Below are 17,690 nucleotides of genomic sequence, written 5' to 3'. Positions count from 1 at the left end.
ACCTGATAAAAATTCTACAGTAAAGGCTCATCTACATCTCTAATGGTCTTTGTCAACAAAGAGACAATAAAAATATTAAATATTCACATTTCACTAAAAGGAAACTAGGATTATGGTGCTCCCTGTAGACCTGTTCCCACGGAAATTAATGAGAAACTTACAATCAAGTCCCATATTGTGTAGCTTCCCAAGCTGGCTTAAACTGTCATTGCTTTTCTGAAAGCAACAGTATTTTGCAAATCTAAAATGACATCCTGCCCTGACCATTATTTCTAAGTATTCAGTTTGTTCTATAAATCAAACAAATAGTACACTGATGGTGAACCCTTTGATCAAACACTATGAGCCCTATAGCCAATAGAAAACAGCAGATGAAAACAGAGCCTGCAGTCTGGAAATGGCAAGCTTTCTAGAATCAATGAGAAGATATAAATCACTGAAGACATTGATCTATGAAGCTGTACAATGCAGCGACCTGACTGAGACTTATCAGAAAGCTGGTTTTCAGTTAGACGAAGTAGTAAGGAGCAGTTTAACCCTCCTTCTTTCCACTAATAAATAAAAGTAAGACCAATAAATTAAGAGAGCAGGAAATCCACCTGAAATTCCAAATGATAATTTACTGGAATTTGTAGAACATAAAGAAATATATAGAATATAAAGCCAACCTTCTCCCTTTCACCCACCTTTCAGAATACCAAACAAGAAAGCATTTTCACTGTTTATAAACAAAAGGAGTAACTATAGTGATAGAAAAGATCATATTGAAGCTTTCAAAAGATAAGAGACCAAACTGCCTATTTCAGAAATTACCTCCGCCTTCATCCCAAGAAAGGGAAAAGGCTGCTGACCCTCTGGACACAGTGTTAGTCATTGGGATGCCTTTCCTCTAAGACTCGTCACCTTTTCCAGGAACAGACAAGTGTTAAAGGGACACTTAGCCAGCTATTTCTTAACCATTATTACTTCAGAAATTACTATACTTTTAAAGTTTTATTGGTAGTACCACCAGTTGTCTGTTCTTTGTCCCTTCTTTCTTAAGATGCTTTCTAGGAATTACACGCATACAGAAAAAAAAAAGGAAAAAATGAACTCACTTTAAAATATTTCCATTTGTAACTATGAAATTTCAAACCAAGAAGAGTAAATCTCAGATGACACAATGAAAAAAAAAAAAAAAAGGAAGCTAGCAAAAATCTAGTCTAGATTTTCTTTTTCACAGTGAAAACCTTGATTAGGCCCTAACTGGAATAAGGGCTCATCTCTGGTAGTAACAACAAAAACATGATACAACATGATCATACGGTTTCCCCCAGGTAACTCATGTTCCAATTTTTCCTAATTTGACATTTTACAATGCAGGAACTACCTACCTAAGGAAGAAGCCTTTAAGAAAACAGAAATCATTAACACTGTTAACCAGCAGATGGGCTTCCAGAGGAGGAGGCCAAACAGAACCAGCAGCAGCATAGCCCCTGCCACAGCCCTCAGCAATGGGAAACGCAGAGTCCTGCACCTGGGGGAGGAACAACCCCCTGCACCAGCAGAGGCTGGGAGTCAACTGCAGAGGAAGGTTCTGTTGCAGGGAAGAGAGAAGATGGAGCCAGGCTTTTCTTGGAAGTGGCATGATGACAAGAGCAGATACAATGGACACAGCTTGGAACATGAGAAATTCTAATTAGAGATTAGGAAAATTTTTTTTTTTTTTATTCCCCTTCCATGAAGGTGGTCATATGGTAACTGGAACTGGTTATCCAGGGAGGTTCCTGAATCACAGAGATATTGCAAAGTTCACTGTACAAGTGGTTATAGTAATACAACATAGCATAATCTATTCCTGATATAATTGAATCTGGACTCTACAGGACTGATTATAAACAGCAATCTTTCACAAGGACATATGACAAAATTCTGCTTGAACCAAACAAGAGTTAAAAAAATATAACGATCGTTGAAATGCTGATTTTCCCAGTGAGTGCCGGATGACATGAATTGCTTGTCTGGAAACTGATAAGTAATAATTAGAGATGACACCTTTGCTTACAGAAGCTAAAGATCATTTTCGTGTGATAAACACAGGTCCTCCAGAGAAGTATTTCAGATGCAATATGGTAAAGATCCCTCAGATACAAACGATCTCTATTTCAATTTTGGGTGTCAGATTGTGATACCTGAGTGGGTTTTTTATTCTGAATTCCTTTTAGTTCTTCAGCTTCTGAAATTTATTACAGACAATGCTTTTATAATGGTTACAAATTCAAATTCTTCTGACAATCGTGCCTGCAATTTTCCCAAAACACACTCTAATCACATGTTTAACCCAAGAATAAAACATACGTAGGATATATAATTAAATACTGCTTACGATTGCTTATAACCACTTATTTGAGAAAAAAAACCTCAAAATGACTCACAATGTAGTTATTAACAGACTGTATACAGAGGCAATGGTAACAGGCATCCAAGAATCAAATCAATATTGCACCCAAGTTAAGTGGCTAACTCAGCATCTCAAAATATTTAGCACTCTCCACGGTGTCTCAGGAGCTTCCACAAGACCTTCCAAATAAGATATTTACTATATTGTTCAGATACACTATGCTATACTTATAACACTCTTCCCTGCTATAATAAAGGCAGACTCTTAACCTCCAAACTCAAACTGCAATTTACAAATCCATACACAGAATTGTTTATGTAGTAATAAATTGTGAATGTTGCTTCTTGCAAGGCCATTCTATAGTCTTGATGTATTCTTAGATGATGTACTTTCAGTGTTATTTCCACTGCAGACCTCCTAGTGTTCAGCACTATTCTTCGCTGAGAGTGAGCGATATGAAACGAGAATTTTCAGACTGTTGATGTAGATAAAAACTGTAGATGCGGGTTTCTTTGTACTTTCATGAAAAAAACAGCTCCAAGCTATGCACAAGTAGCTCTGACTGCACAAGCTGAAAAAAGGCAGCAATTGCACCACGGACTATTGACTCAAAATTCCAACAAGGTTAAAATTGTTTTCCAGTGGCACCTTGCTCCCCTTTCTCCTCCCACCATGATGTTTTTTTCCTTAATCATAACTAACACTTGTTTACAGTGGCCTCTTAAATATGTCCTTTGAAATTTTGCAGTTTCTTCTCATATGCTTTAGAACGTATTTCATTTGGTGAAACCTGAGATGTATAAAAGACAAGTGTATGTTAATTCAGAGCAACGTGAGGTAAGACTGATGAATTCATAGAATTACTGAATCATAGAATGGTTTGGGTTGGAAGTTCCACCCCCCTGCCCTGGGCAGGGACACATTCCACCAGACCAGGTTGCTCCAAGCCCCATCCAACTTGGCCTTGAACACCTCCTGGGATGGGGCATCCACAACTTCTCGGGCAACATGTTCCAGTCTCTCACCACCCTCATAATGAATTTCTTCCAAATATCTAATCCAAATCTACCCTCTTCCAGTTTGAAGCCACTACCCCTCATCCTATCTGTAAAAGGTCCCTCCACCTTTCCTGAAGGCCTCCTTTAGGTACTGGAAGGCTGGGATAAAGTCTCCCCAGAGCCTTCTCTTCTCCAGACTGAACAACCCCAACTCTGTCAGCCTGTCCTCATAGGAGAGGTGCTCCTGGATCCTCCTCGTGGCCCTCCTTTGCATCCACTCCAACATTCACAAAGTGTTTCCTGCAAGATGCTTGGTACAGGAGTAGTCACTGATGTCACTGTGACCTTAATATGTCTGTTCCACCTGCAACCTTTGTTTTTATATTTTCTTTATTTGCTAATGGGAATCCCATTAAACACCATGACCGTAACTGAGCAAACAAGTTAGAATGCAAAAAAAAAATAATTACATGCAACTACACAGTGCAATTTAAATGATGTCTGAGTATAAGGCTACAAACATGACTTCTGGTTTTACCTTGCTTACTTCTATCTATGTATTCAGCTGTTTTCTCTTGCTTTATTTTCTCCCAGTGGAAGAAGAGACTAAAATATAGCTTTGCTTTAGACAGCACACCAGCAAGTGTAGTAATAATATATTTCTATTTAGCTAACAGCTTTTGTTCAGAACAAGCTGACCAAAATTGAAGGAAAAGAAAGGAATGCACATATATCACAAAATTTTACAGAAACATCCCAAATTGTTCACAGTTTACCATTACTGTTGTCAGGAAAAACATATAAAATTCTTCTTTTTCATTTCTGGATTTCACTTACAAAGCGAACAGAGTGAGCAGTAACACTCCCTAGATTAAATATCTGTGATGGATAAGAGAAAAAGTACTTTCTTTATGTTTCTGATATGAGCCTCCCACCACTCGCATATCAATCTAAATATACTACATATTATTCTTCATTCAAAACACTCTTCACTACTACAAGCTATCACCCTTACTGAACAGTTCTGCAGTTACATTAATAGATTTCCCGATGATGTTTTTATTGGCTGTTCCATGCATCAGAAACACCTATTTCTTTTGAAAAAGTTCAGACAAAAAAGGACTGTAAAAGAAGAAAACCTTCACAGTGGAGTTCACTATTAAATGTACTTATCAGATCAGTAAGAGTAGATGGAGTTTCTCATCTTCTGGTTCCCAGCTGAATGTCAGTCCTGGGTGTCAAAGTGAGCTATGCTAACCTTGTGACCAAATACCGCTGTTGACACCAAACTGTCTTTAGTGAGCGCACCCTCGCCCCTGGCACTTCATCTGTCAGAGGCGAAACCAAAGACTGACCATTCTGGAGATGACTCTTCCAAGAAAGGTTTCAGGCACGGTGGTGGCAGGGCAGTGTGGCAGTAGCTCACTGTGGTTGTTGTTCCTTTTGAATCTGAAAGACTTCAGCTACACTGAATAGCAAAGTTATCAGCAAAAGAAAAAATGTTCTAGAAACTAAGCTGTTCCTTCTTCATACGTGTACATATGATATTATGAGAAGAATATGCAGTGTGATTTTTCATGCAGATATTCTCTTATAAATTGGTTCATTATAGTACCATACTTAAAGTAATCATTTTTCCTCCCAGGAAACCTATATGCAGCATTTAAACTTTCCTGAAGGAGTTTGTAAGTATTAAAGTAACTACACTTGACTAAAGTGGCAGTATTAAAATACCTACCTTTGATTGAAGTACAAACAAGCCAAAGTATTCTGAAAATTAAATTCAGTAAATTTTATGTAACAGCAATTAAGGCAATAGAATTACTCTAGATTTAAATTGCTAGAAATAAGCCAATTTTCCTTCCCTTTGCAGCTCTTTACTTTTTTTTTTTTTAAATAATGTCTTTTCACTACTTGGATGAAGGCCAAATTACTCTTTTTAATGACATGAAAAACTTCAAGTGCAATTTTTTTCTTTTTGGCACCAGAAAGTCTCCCAAGTACTTATACTTGTTGATAGTTTTCTATAGATGGTTTCTCTAGGGAACAGCACAAAGAGGCTCTAAAGGACATACCTGAAGATGAGTATTAACTGGTATTTTGGAATGACAGCAATACATTAATTGACTAGTTCTGACCATAAGCACAATTGCAGAAGATGACCTAAGAAGTTACCTGTGCGATTAGGACACAAAAATTAGTATATTATCACATAACCAGGTAATTTTTTGCAAATGCCAGGCAATAGTTGGTTTGTTGCACCATCTTGTCAGGAAAACTCCTGAAAGAAGCTCAGAATGCATCTTCACATAAAAATAAAATGTAGATACAATCATTCTGGATCAGATTAGAACTTCAACTTTTCAAATACTTTATTATAGCTCAAATTAAGAATAATTTTCTTGATCAGCAGTGCACATTTTTTCCAAAATAAATATACTGGTGTATTGGTAAGTGTGTTCTTCTGTTAAAATAATTTTCAAAGAGAGAATGTTTGTGAATGCAGCATAATCTCTTTTTTTTCCCTCAGGAAATAAGCAAAATTTTAGATCTTTTTCAACTTTTTAAAATTTAAAAAATAGCATTGCTTTCTGCTGGCTTGAAAACATAAATCAATCACAGTTCAAAGTGCAGAGTGAACCCTATCTTTTATGGAGATGTGGAAATAGGGAGAGAGCAAGTGAGTTGGCCATACTTAAGACCCAACCTTGCAATACCAAGGAATACAAACTGTTTTTTCAACTTCTCTGTCCAAACACTTCTGTTGCTAGACAGCTGATTGCAGTAAATGGTTTGTATTTATTGTTTCTTCATCATGATCCTTACTCAGAAAAAACAAAGGATTTGATAAATAAAAATGCTTCTTATTTCCTTGCCAGACCCTCTTGCCCAACCAGAACCTCATCAATACCAGCCCAGGATGGGCAATGCTGTGTCAGGTCAACAAAGCACATCTGGATCCCAACAGGGATCTGGCTAGGCTACAGATAGGTAAGACCCCCTTATTAAAATCTTTTGGTCAAGAGCCAGGAGACACACTACAGACCTGGGAGCTCTAAAAACAGTTGCCAGATGGGAGATGACAGCAGCTCCCTGGGGATCTCATTGCTCTGCTGAGAAACAGAGCGGGGCTGGAAGTGGCACTGGGTGCCACGGCAAGCGTGCCGCAGCAGCCCCGCAGCCTTGTTTTCTCACCCAGTCACAGCGTGGGCTGCCCTCAGCCTGCCTGCCAGCACAGCCCTGCTGCTGGTAGCCCTCATGTGACCTGCCTGAGGAATACAAGCAGATAAAGGGCTACAAGGTGGCCTTCATATACAAAGATACCGGCATCTCTCCAAGCAACAGATACATTATCTTAAAACTGATATTTGCTAAAAACTCCAGGAGTTTATTCCAGTCTCTTAGGACTACCAAGCAGAGGCATGTTAGAACCACACTCTTTTCCCTCAAATCCATCCCCTGAATTAGAAAAAAGGCAACCAGAACACCACCATTAAGGTCAAGATTAAGGCTGCAGAAAACCTGCTGTGCATAAATGGGAAGTCCCTGTATGCACTAGGATGACCTGTGCCAGTCAGGCTGTGAACCACATCATCACCTTGCTTTCCCAGGAGTGCCTCTGAATTTCCATTATGACTGTTTCATATGTATAGGGTTCAGGCAATGTATATGGGCTGATTTTTGCGGATTCATTCCAGAAGTATGAACTAGAAGAAAGATATAGCAAAAGATAGAAACACTATATTGTAGAGGAAAATCCAAATGTAGAATTACAATCAGTATAATACGTAATAGTTCCATCAAATCAGTCAATCTTCAACCCTTGCTACTGTAGATATATAGCGGATTTTGGGAAGGAAAGAACAGCTTGTTTTCTGAAAAACAAGCACACAAACAGAATATTTCAGTTATGAGACTTTGCTGTGTTAAAACATAACTCCATTGCTCTGTTACTGTTACTAAAAGGGAAAATTATTTGCACATATGTTCCTTGCAACAAAACTGCAATTCTGAACAGTGTCTGAGGAGCACCATCACTCTCCTTTGGGGGCAAGAATCCAATCTCAATTTAGTTAAATATGTGAACAAATATTTATCAGAATCTTTGCACAGTGGTGGCAAACTACCAGAAGAAAAGCCATAAGGAATCAGTTGCTACTGAGCTAGCCCTGAATTTCTCTGGATGGAAAAGCACAACAGACAATGTTGTGTCCTTGACAGCCTGGGGTTTCCGGTGGAGCTCCCAAGAGTGCAGGTGGCTTCTCTTCTGTCCTTCTCTGGGAGACACAAAACTGCTAAGCTTTTCCTAGTAATACTCTCCTTAATAACTTAGGAGGCCTGGCTGCTGCAGTCTCTTGTGTGTACTTCCAATCCAGAGATATAAGTTTAATTTTAAGGATATATTTCCTCTTTCTGCAATAAAAGTTAGTATTAAAAATCCTACGTGGATTTCAGCTAGGGAATTCAACTACTGCCTCTTTTTCAATTCATGGCCATGCCCCATCTATAAAATGCTACATATCAATGGCCTGAACATTAAGCTTGTATAATTTTGTGTTAAGATAAAATTATATTGCCAATAGATACAGTTTTTCTTCTCATGAAAGAGCTGTTGACACCAACGGCTGTGCAAATTAGAAGTGACAGTCGCAACAACTGTTCCATATTTGAGTCTCACAAAGCACGCAGAAAAAAAAAATGGGTTGATATGGCCAACAATGCCACCTGAACTGTGCCAATATCACTTATTTAGTCACACCTCTCTGACACCTGCTTCGGAAAGCAATTGGTAAAATGCTCCAGACTTCATGACTAAGAGCTAGAAGTCTTGTAGGACTGGACATTGAATTTATCAGTATTGAGTCCTTACAGATAAATATTCTGTCTTAGTTTTGGATAAGGAAGGCACATGTTCTTGTATTTATATCCAGCAAGAGGACAGGAAATGGAATTGAACTTTCTTACGTTCAAAGCCACTCCCCCTGTGAAGCTGCAGCGTGAGTTAATGATTGCAATCGTGGTGATGCCCTGCACATGGGACAGATGTGGAGCTGAGTGCCATTCTTCTCATGGTGCACACTGAAGCCTGAGAAATCTCTTCTGAAGTCATTACTTCTCAAAATCTTCTCATCCCTCCAGAGTGAGAAAAAGAACAGAGCTGAACCACAGTCACCCAGCCAGCTCCTACTCGGGGAGAAGAGCCCATCAAAATGCTTAGGCTGCAATTACTCAAACCGTCTGCCATCACTTTGATGTCAGCATAGTCAGATGCGTGCCAAAATGAGCAGTGAAGCAAAAATGAGACAGGACACATAGAACTTTCAGAAATAAATGGAAGGAAGCAAGATGCTCGTCTCCATTGCAATCAGGGCCTAAGAAACCTGAAAAAGTGCCCTACTATTAAGGCTACCTGTAACCCTCATGGAGCCTTTGAGCCAGACTTCTCTTGCTGTAGATTCAACAGCATTGACTTCAGCACAGGGGTCGTTCTCCTTGACAAACTCCCTACCCCATTACTCATATCTTTCTCTTGAATTTGTATAGTCAATCTCTGAAGACCTGTGCTGTCCACCATGATGAAAATCCTTTCTGCTAAAAAGTAGTCTAGGTCACGTCAGCTGGTGAACAAGCACTGTCAGAGACACTCTGCACTAGCACAGAAGTTGAGGGATGATGGGGCCCGTAACATCAGATGGGGCAGGTTTCAGGCTGCCTAAAACCCAGGATTTCAGTTCCTGCTGATCAAAAGAACATGCCTGGTCCCCACAGTAGTATTTGTTTGGAGTGTAAATCTCAAGGAAGCACAGTGGGGTTCTGAAAAGGTTACAATCCCTGCAGTCATGAGTTTTTATTTCCCTAAGTTTTTCATACGAATTCATGCATCAAAATCCCCAGATTTCCAACAGCAAAAACTCACTCCCATATTTTTTTAATACAAGACCGGATAGTCCCGCTTGAAGATCATCCACGCTCCACTTTGAAATTGATTCCTTTTCTATTAAAAGTATTCTATGTTAAGCAAACTCCTTGGAGGAATTAAGCCTTGGTTTCCAAGTTTACAAGGAAATACGAAAAGCCTTTTTTCTTTTTTTAATCTCTTTATCTGGCTCAGTACTACTCAGTTCCTGTTATGGCAGAAGCAGTAGTTCATATATATTGATGACATCTAAAACATACCTGAGATTAAATGATACATCGTTATACTCTTTTTACAGACAAAGGTCAAAGATGGACAGATAAAGTGAATTTGTCCAAGGAAATGGACAAATTTGTTGTAGCAAATCACAGAATCATGGAATTTCAGAGTTGCAAGGGACCTCCAGAGATCATCTAGTCCAACTCCCCTGCTTAAAGCAGGATTGCCTAGAGCACATTACTCAGGACTGCATCCAGACGGGTCTTGAAAATCTCCAGAGAAGGAGACTCCACAACCTCCCTGGGCAGCCTGTTCCAGTGCTCTGTCACCCTCACCGTAAAGAAGTTTTTTCTCATATTTGATCGGAACTTCCTATGTTCCAGCTTGTGCCCTTTACCCCTCGTCCTGTTACTGGGAACCACTGAAAAGAGTCTGGCTCCATCCTCCTTAAACCCACCCTTTAGATACCTGTAAACATTAATCAGGTCCCCCCTCAACCTTCTCTTCTCCGGGCTAAAGAGTCCCAGCTCTCTCAGCCTTTCCTCATAGGGACGATGCTCCAGTCCCTCAATCACCTTTGTTGCCCTACGCTGGACTCTCTCCAGTAGTTCCCTGTCTCTCTTGAACTGGGGAGCCCAGAGCTGGACACAGTATTCCAGTTGTGGCCTCACCAGTGCAGAGCAGAGGGGGAGAATGACCTCCCTTGACCTGCTGTCCACACTCTTCCCTATGCAGCCCTATTGCTGGCTCATGGATAATTTACTGTCTACCAAGACCCCCAGATCCTTTTCTTCAGAACTGCTTTCTGGCAGGTCCACCCCTAACCTATATTGGTGTCTGACATGCTTCCTCCCCAGATGCAGGACCCTACACTTGTCCTTGTTGAACCTCATTAGGTTCTTCTCTGCCCAGCTCTCCAGCCTGTCTAGGTCACACTGGATGGCAGCACGGTCCTCTGGGGTGTCAGCCACCCCACCAATTTGGTATCATCAGCGAACGTGCTGAGGATACACTCTGTCCCCTCGTCCAGGTCGTTGATGAATATGTTAAACAATAGTGGTCCAAGTATTGACCCCTGGGGGACGCCACTGGCTACAGGCCTCCAACTCCACCCTGCTCCATTAATCACAACCCTCTGAGTCCTGTCACACAGCCAGCTCTCAATCCACCTCACTGTCTCCTCATCTAGTCCACACTTCCTCAGTTTCCTAAGGAGGATGTTATGAGAGACAGTGTCAAAAGCCTTGCTGAAGTCAAGGTAGATGACATCTGCTGCTCTGCCCTCATCCAGCCAACCAGTTATAACATCATAGAAGGCTATGAGATTGGTCAAACATGATTTTCTTGGTAAATCCATGTTGACCACTTCCAGTAACTTCCTGCTCCTGAACGTGCTTGGATATGACATCCAGAACAAGTCGCTCCATTACCTTCCCAGGGACAGAGGTGAAACTAACCGGTCTGCAGTTCCCTGGGTCCTCCTTCTTGCCCTTTTTGAAGACTGGAGTGATATTGGCCTTCCTCCAGTCCTCAGGCACCTCTCCTGTTCTCCACGACCTTTCAAAGATGATGGAGAGTGGCCAAGCAATAACATCTGCCAGCTCTCTCAGCACTCGCGGGTGCATCTTGCCAGGGCCCATGGACTTATGAATGTCCAGTTTGGCCAAGTGGTCTCTAACCTGATCTTTCTCTACTGGGGAAAACTCTTCCTCTCTCCAGACCTTTTCCCCCTTGCCTCCAGGGCCTGGGATTCACGAGGGACAGCTTTAGCAGTGAAGACTGAAGCAAAGGAGGTATTCAGTAGCTCTGCCTTCTCTGTGTCTTCCACCAGTAGGGCACCCATCTCATTCGTTAGCGGGCCTACATTTTCCCTCGTCTTCCTTTTTCTATTGATATACTCAAAGAACCTCTTCTTGCTATCTTTAACCATGGTGGCCAAGATGAGAAAGAACTAAAATCTAGTCTCCCGAACACAGTAGTTTAAGCAGCAGATCATCCTTCCTCTCCGATGTGACTGCACCATGTCTCTCCTGAGCATTAGTGCACATACTGACAATTCCAGAATTATAACAAATGGTGAATTTACAACAAACTGTCTTCCTCATCTATTTTGATCACATTACCCTGACATAAAGTCAAAAGGAGTTAAAAAAACCCAAACTTGAAGGTCTTTGAGTGATCTGTAATCAGGTTAGACTCTACCTAGATACCCAGTATAGTGTTCAAACAGGAAAGAGACTCTAGTTTTTGATATCCAAATCACAAGGACAAACTTAGGAAGCTGGGAAACTTGAGGTGCTTGTTTGAATGTCTCGGGTTCAAGTACTGCACACAATTGTTTCTGGGGATCACTCTCCCTCTTAGATAAAGTACATGTGTCTTGAATGAGAATACTATTAATATATGAGGTATTGGTTTGGCTCTTCATGGTCTTACTTTCAGGTGGACGATGAATCCTGGAAACATCACAAAGCTCTTACATACTAGAGCCTTTTAGTCAAGTAAACGTTTAAGCAAGAGATACAATGGTTCATGGCAATTCAAATAACACATATTCTTGCTCACATTTACATGAGCGTTCATTATAAATCCTCCCCCAAGTTATACTTATGTAAAATGATAACAGAGGAAAATTTTATTTACAATCCTGCTTCTAAATTCATTTACCCTAAAGAAATCATATCATCCATCTCTAAGTCCAGCAAATTAAATTACCATAGGGCAGCTAGCTCTATGGAAAGGGTTAGAATATTTTGCTTCAAGTAAGAATCCCAGCAAGACCTAACACAATATCACAATAATACTGCACACTCTGGGCTCCATGTTGTTATTATTCTTCTAACATGATCACTATGCAACATTTCATGTTCATTAGCAAGAATATTTATTCTGGAGTCAGGCATATTGATATTATAATAAGAACTCAATTTCATACATCCCAGAAGAATAATTAGATTTGTAAAATACAAATATGTAGACAACGGTCAATAGATCAAAAGCGTTTATTGCACAGAGGTATCTTTTATGACTATTCAGATATTAATTTGAATGGACCTCACACACTAAAACTACCCTACCATGGAGTCAGAGAATATGAGACATATGTTGATAAGTCACACTGGAGATCGTCTAGGTCATGTCCTCCTTTGTTATGAAATACATGGTTGTGAAACTGCAGTAAAATCTGATACTCTATTGCACTAAGTACTGATCATATACTTCTGATCATATCATAGTAATCACAGAGAACGGGTACGATTCAGAATGTGTTTTACAAGGTAACTGTTCGAGTGTAGAGGATGGCTTTCAAAACAATGTTTTTTATGTATTTATACATTCAATAAGTTTTGTGTACGTATATGAATATATATACATATCTCACCTGGAATTCAGATCATAAAAATCTTTTTTTTGCACATGTTAGCTCACAACTATACTTCATTTACAAATACAGGATGACAATATGGTTACCATGTTCCCAAAAACCTGAGTACATCAGTGTTTTTAAGAAATATTACCTAGGTTGTACATTCAAGTTCTGTTCCCATTTGTGAATTACGCTTATACATGTATCAAAAAACTGTCTGAATGCATTTGGAAAGATACAAACAAAATGCTTCTATTGCAATATTGATGCCTCTTGCCAAACCTGGACACAGCATTTGCAATAAAATTCATCATATATTTAGATGATGTGTTTCTCCATGATTTCTACACAGTTGGTTTCAATAACATATTAAGGATTCATATAATGCTTTATTAATATGTTTTCCAAAGTTAAAATACTTTGTACACATTTCAAATCACAGATTTTTTGCCAATTATTTGTTTTGAGGAGCTTTCAGGTATTAGCTTTTATTATTACACAGAGTTGTTGCCTAAAACACACCGGAGAGTTTTTACCGTGTGACTGAATAACAAATACACATCAAGTGAACCCACTACTGACCTACATAGCAGGTAGCCATATGAGGGCAGGAATGCACTGTTTTGTATGTGAATAGAGCCATTCCTTGCAGCTCCCAGAAAACAAACTATTTGTTCAGAAGTTTGTCATAAAAGTGAACAAAAGGGATGCGAGGATGAATGAGTCAAAGAGACATTCAGACAAAACACAACACTCATGGCAACGTTCCGTATTTTTGACCTGTTTTACCAATCACAGACCAGTATACGATGCAGTAGCCTAGCTAGTCCTCCAAGGAAAAGAAAAAACATTGGTTTTGAGTCATGAATTAGGAAAAGAAATTCATAAGCAAAGAAAATTGCATACTGGCAATACAGAAGAAACGAAAATTTCTAAAAAACAAGCCCACTTTGATACCATGAGCAAAAGTGTTCCAAGAGAACAGGCAAAGAAGGAAGCTGTTATATGCAACGTGGACTACAAGATTAAAAATAATCCTAGAGTAACGGGGAAATGGGTGGCTTAAGGTCCTGGGACACAGACGGCTTCACTCTGTAAGAGAGCTAGGCTGAGGTTTGGGGAATCAGGCCTGTCTACCACCTAGCAGATTCAAACAAAACTCCATGTCCAGAAAGAAGGGAAAAAAGGGTTAGACGGCAGTTTGCTAGGTGGAGGGTGCTGTTTGCTAGAACCGACAGGAAACAAAGAATTGGTGGTTTTGTTATTAACTGGGCAGAACTGCCTTGTTCTTTTGTTTGTCAGAAAATAAACACAGGATATTTTACACTAAATACACCACAGTACCCATTCCCCTGGCTGGCAGGAGACAACAAACGCCTATGTCAGTATGGCCCCAAAGGAAAAAAATAAATCCAAAACAAACCCAAATTCTCTCTTTTTTCAAAAATTAAGAAACAAATAAAACGTGATAGAAAAACCACACAGAAATACACAAGCACTGGAATTAGAATGACTAGTTTATCTCCCGTCTAGGGCAGCAGCACACAAAATTTCAAATTTAAAAAAGACTCCATAGCTAATTTTTGTCCAGCTCAAAAGAAAAATAAAGAATACCCAAACCCTCAGTTCAACTGAAATCAAAATACTTTATTGCTTTCCTTGTTGAAAGTGCAAAAAAAAACAAACAAAAAAACAACCAAAGAAGCTAAAACCTAATCGTGGTAGCACCTTACTGTGGTTTCCAAGGTAAGACAGCATACAGAAAAGAAGATAATAAAATCATTCCAGCTGTCTGTTATAAATAGAGGGACAAGTAATCCAACCAACGGAGAGACTGACACCAAGCCCACTTCAGAACACCTACTGTATGGTGGCAGGAGAGAGCAGGAAGTATAGATTTAAACTGAACAAAGAGGAGGGAACAGAGTTTCATTTTTCCATCCCAAAAGGGTAGTGAGTAAAATACAGATGCTTTTATCACCATTTTCTAAAAGCACAATGTTCTATTATAACTTCAACAAAAAGTTTAATTTGTCTTGAAATTAAATTTTACAGGCTATAATTTTAGCAAAAAAAATTTATTATTTTGGAAGGTTAATCTCAAAGACTCTTTTCCCTTCAATCCAAGCTTAAAATGAAAATTTAATTACAGTGATATATACTCTTTAATATACATTTTTGTTTAGCTATATTGCTGTATTTTTGATTCATCATTTGTAAGAATGGACTGATATAACTACAGTTTTTGAAAAGTGTTTTATCTGAAGGATCACTACCTAGTATAGACTTTCATGTATTACTTCAGCATTTTATATCTTTATACAGAATGCTTATTCTGTTTAAAAAGACACAGGATAGAATTGACTTCATTAAGTGATGGTGTGTTGTGTTTTTTTTTTAATTCATGCACAGAATATCTGATTAACTGGGATGTATCTTATTCCTGTTTCCAGACACTTGAAAAGGCTTTCCATGACCTCAGGTTCACTGCTTCCAGAATACAGCAGTACATTAGGAAAATGTAAAACTCTCCTTCCTTATGAACAGCATAAACAGACCTAGTTCCCGTTGAAAAACCTCTAGAATCTTTGCTCTCCTAAATTCTATCCTGAAACACTCTCTCTCTACTCCAAGTGAGGCTGATAAAACGCACCTGTCACAAACAGAGATAAGAAACTATGGAGCTTGATAGGGAAACCTCACACCCAATAAGAATATGAGCGGATAAAATTATCTACCACAATCTGAAGGTCAAGTTGTCAAAAGCATCTTTTTCTAGAGATGCTAGGATATATTACTTTTTAAGTAATATATTAGGTACTTTAATAGTCTTCAAAAGTAGTTTCTCTGTAGAGGAGCAACAACTGCAGACAACACAATGACAATAAAAATGAAAAACCTTAAACTGTGGTGAGAGAACACCTGCAAAAATGTAGATGGTACCAACCACCATTTACAAGTATTCATAACTAATAAACAAATAGAGGAAACAAAGTCAAACAGGTTTACCTCAGTGGTGCAATTTTTGTTTTAAAGAACTTTTCTATCACAAGAAAACAAGTAGTAAGTCACTAATACCTGATATACCTTCATGATATTGACAGTTCCTTCTCCGTGCTGGCCTGGGGATCCTTGGCTCTGTAGTAGATTTCTCACTGTCTCCTCCATTCTAGAGAACAAAAATATATATGAGTCAACTGTGTGGAAAAAAATTAAGAGTTGCATTCAGTCTTTTTGCTGTTTACTAGAGCCTAATGCATCCATGGCTACCATGAAATTAATATTTAAAGACAATCCTGGCCTTATAATGTTCTCATACTCCATGTTATGAATAACACATTAAGAGCACTCTTTTATCTTTTGAATATGCACAGTAATTAGTTGCATTGTTAAAATCCTACTGGAGCTCAGTTACAAAAATTGTATTAAAAATTGTGCAAAAGATATCAACTTGTCAACAGTGTAACCAAACACCATGATAAAATTACTGTCATTTAGGAACAAAATCAGTCAGATTAAAAAAAACCTGAACTGCTGTATGTCTAACCAATTGTCAGGTTTGTGCAATTTAGACAGACTGTCAAACACATTACTAGTATTTACTCTCTCTGTTATAGGTGCAGCAGCGTGTGCCAGTACATTTGTTTATAGAGGCACAGCTGCTGAACACATTCACCCTCCTCTGCCCTTTTGAAGGGATGTAAAAAGCAAGTGTAGGCTACAATCTGGTACTACCATCTCATGAAAACGTAATCAACTTCAGTTCCATCAGTGAAAGGAGGAAGGTTTGCACATTCATTTTAAAAGGTGTTAATAAACACCATCCAAAGTTGTCTTTGATCTACACGCATTCATCAAGCAAGTTAAAACTGATAATAATGCTAACCCTCCTGAATGGAGGCTGAACAGAATAAAGAGTTCTGCTCCTTTGCACAATAGGATGGCTGGGGATAACAGAAGCCACCTACGAAACACTGGTCTCATTCAAGATAGATTAGAAATTAAATTCATGGGCTTAGGAGATGTCATTGAAGCTGACCACAAATAAAGGCTCTAGGACTACAGCTGGTTTCAACCCTCTGAGTACTGATTAGAGGAGGAAAGGGATCAAAAGCGAGAGAAGCAGTGATGGGACACAGCAACAAAGATGCTGGATTTTTAAAAAAATAAAAAAATGCTGAGTGCCAATTCCAGCTGAAGGTCCTCAAGCTTCTCCCCAGTCCCATCTTCTCACCCAAATTCTCACCCCTGTACAGCTGCTTCAGCTGTGTGGATGCAACTGTATTTCTCACCCTCACTTACATGTTTTCTGTTCTTTCCCTTTGAAGCAGTCTCCAGCCCTTGATAGGCCTGGGCATGGGTGCCATGTGCGTGTGGTGACATGAAGGCAGGAAAGAGAGAGGCATACCTTAAGCCATATTGCCAGATATGCTGTATATTAAAACTGTGACCTTGAAAAAAGAGCCAGTATTCATAGGCATATCAGACCAGAAACTGCCTGCTGTTGTTTATTTCTACCGTGTTTAGGGAAACATGACTTTTGTGTCGCGTTTTTGCAAATGCAATTGAGCAGAAGAATTATTCACAGCATATCAAAGTTTTTTATTTCTAAGGTAACAATCCAGCGAGACAGCAAATATCAGCTAACTGCTCTGGCCAAAGCCCAATAACGTTATCTTTTATATAAGCCTCATTGTCTTTCTGTTCTTTCAGTCTTATCAGAATGAATGCTATTGGCTAATATAGCAATAATATCATGTTTTGCTAGCTTTTCTCCTTTCAAGTCAGCCAGCTACGCTACTTTTCGAG

The 17,690-nt window shown here is 39.2% G+C and overlaps 1 protein-coding gene across 1 annotated transcript in view; it reads right to left on the bottom strand.

Moving 5' to 3' along the window:
* The window catches only part of NCKAP5 (NCK associated protein 5), a 371,629-nt gene that overhangs the window by 129,576 nt on the left and 224,363 nt on the right, over positions 1–17,690 (bottom strand). The window contains exon 5 of the mRNA XM_063340758.1: positions 15,960–16,050. Coding sequence (XP_063196828.1) covers positions 15,960–16,050 — 91 coding nt within the window. The remainder of the gene's footprint in view (positions 1–15,959; positions 16,051–17,690) is intronic.

The sequence above is a fragment of the Chroicocephalus ridibundus genome, chromosome 7 (genome assembly GCF_963924245.1).
Source record: "Chroicocephalus ridibundus chromosome 7, bChrRid1.1, whole genome shotgun sequence".
Lineage (NCBI taxonomy): Eukaryota > Metazoa > Chordata > Aves > Charadriiformes > Laridae > Chroicocephalus > Chroicocephalus ridibundus.
This window is presented reverse-complemented; position numbering and strand designations above follow the sequence as displayed.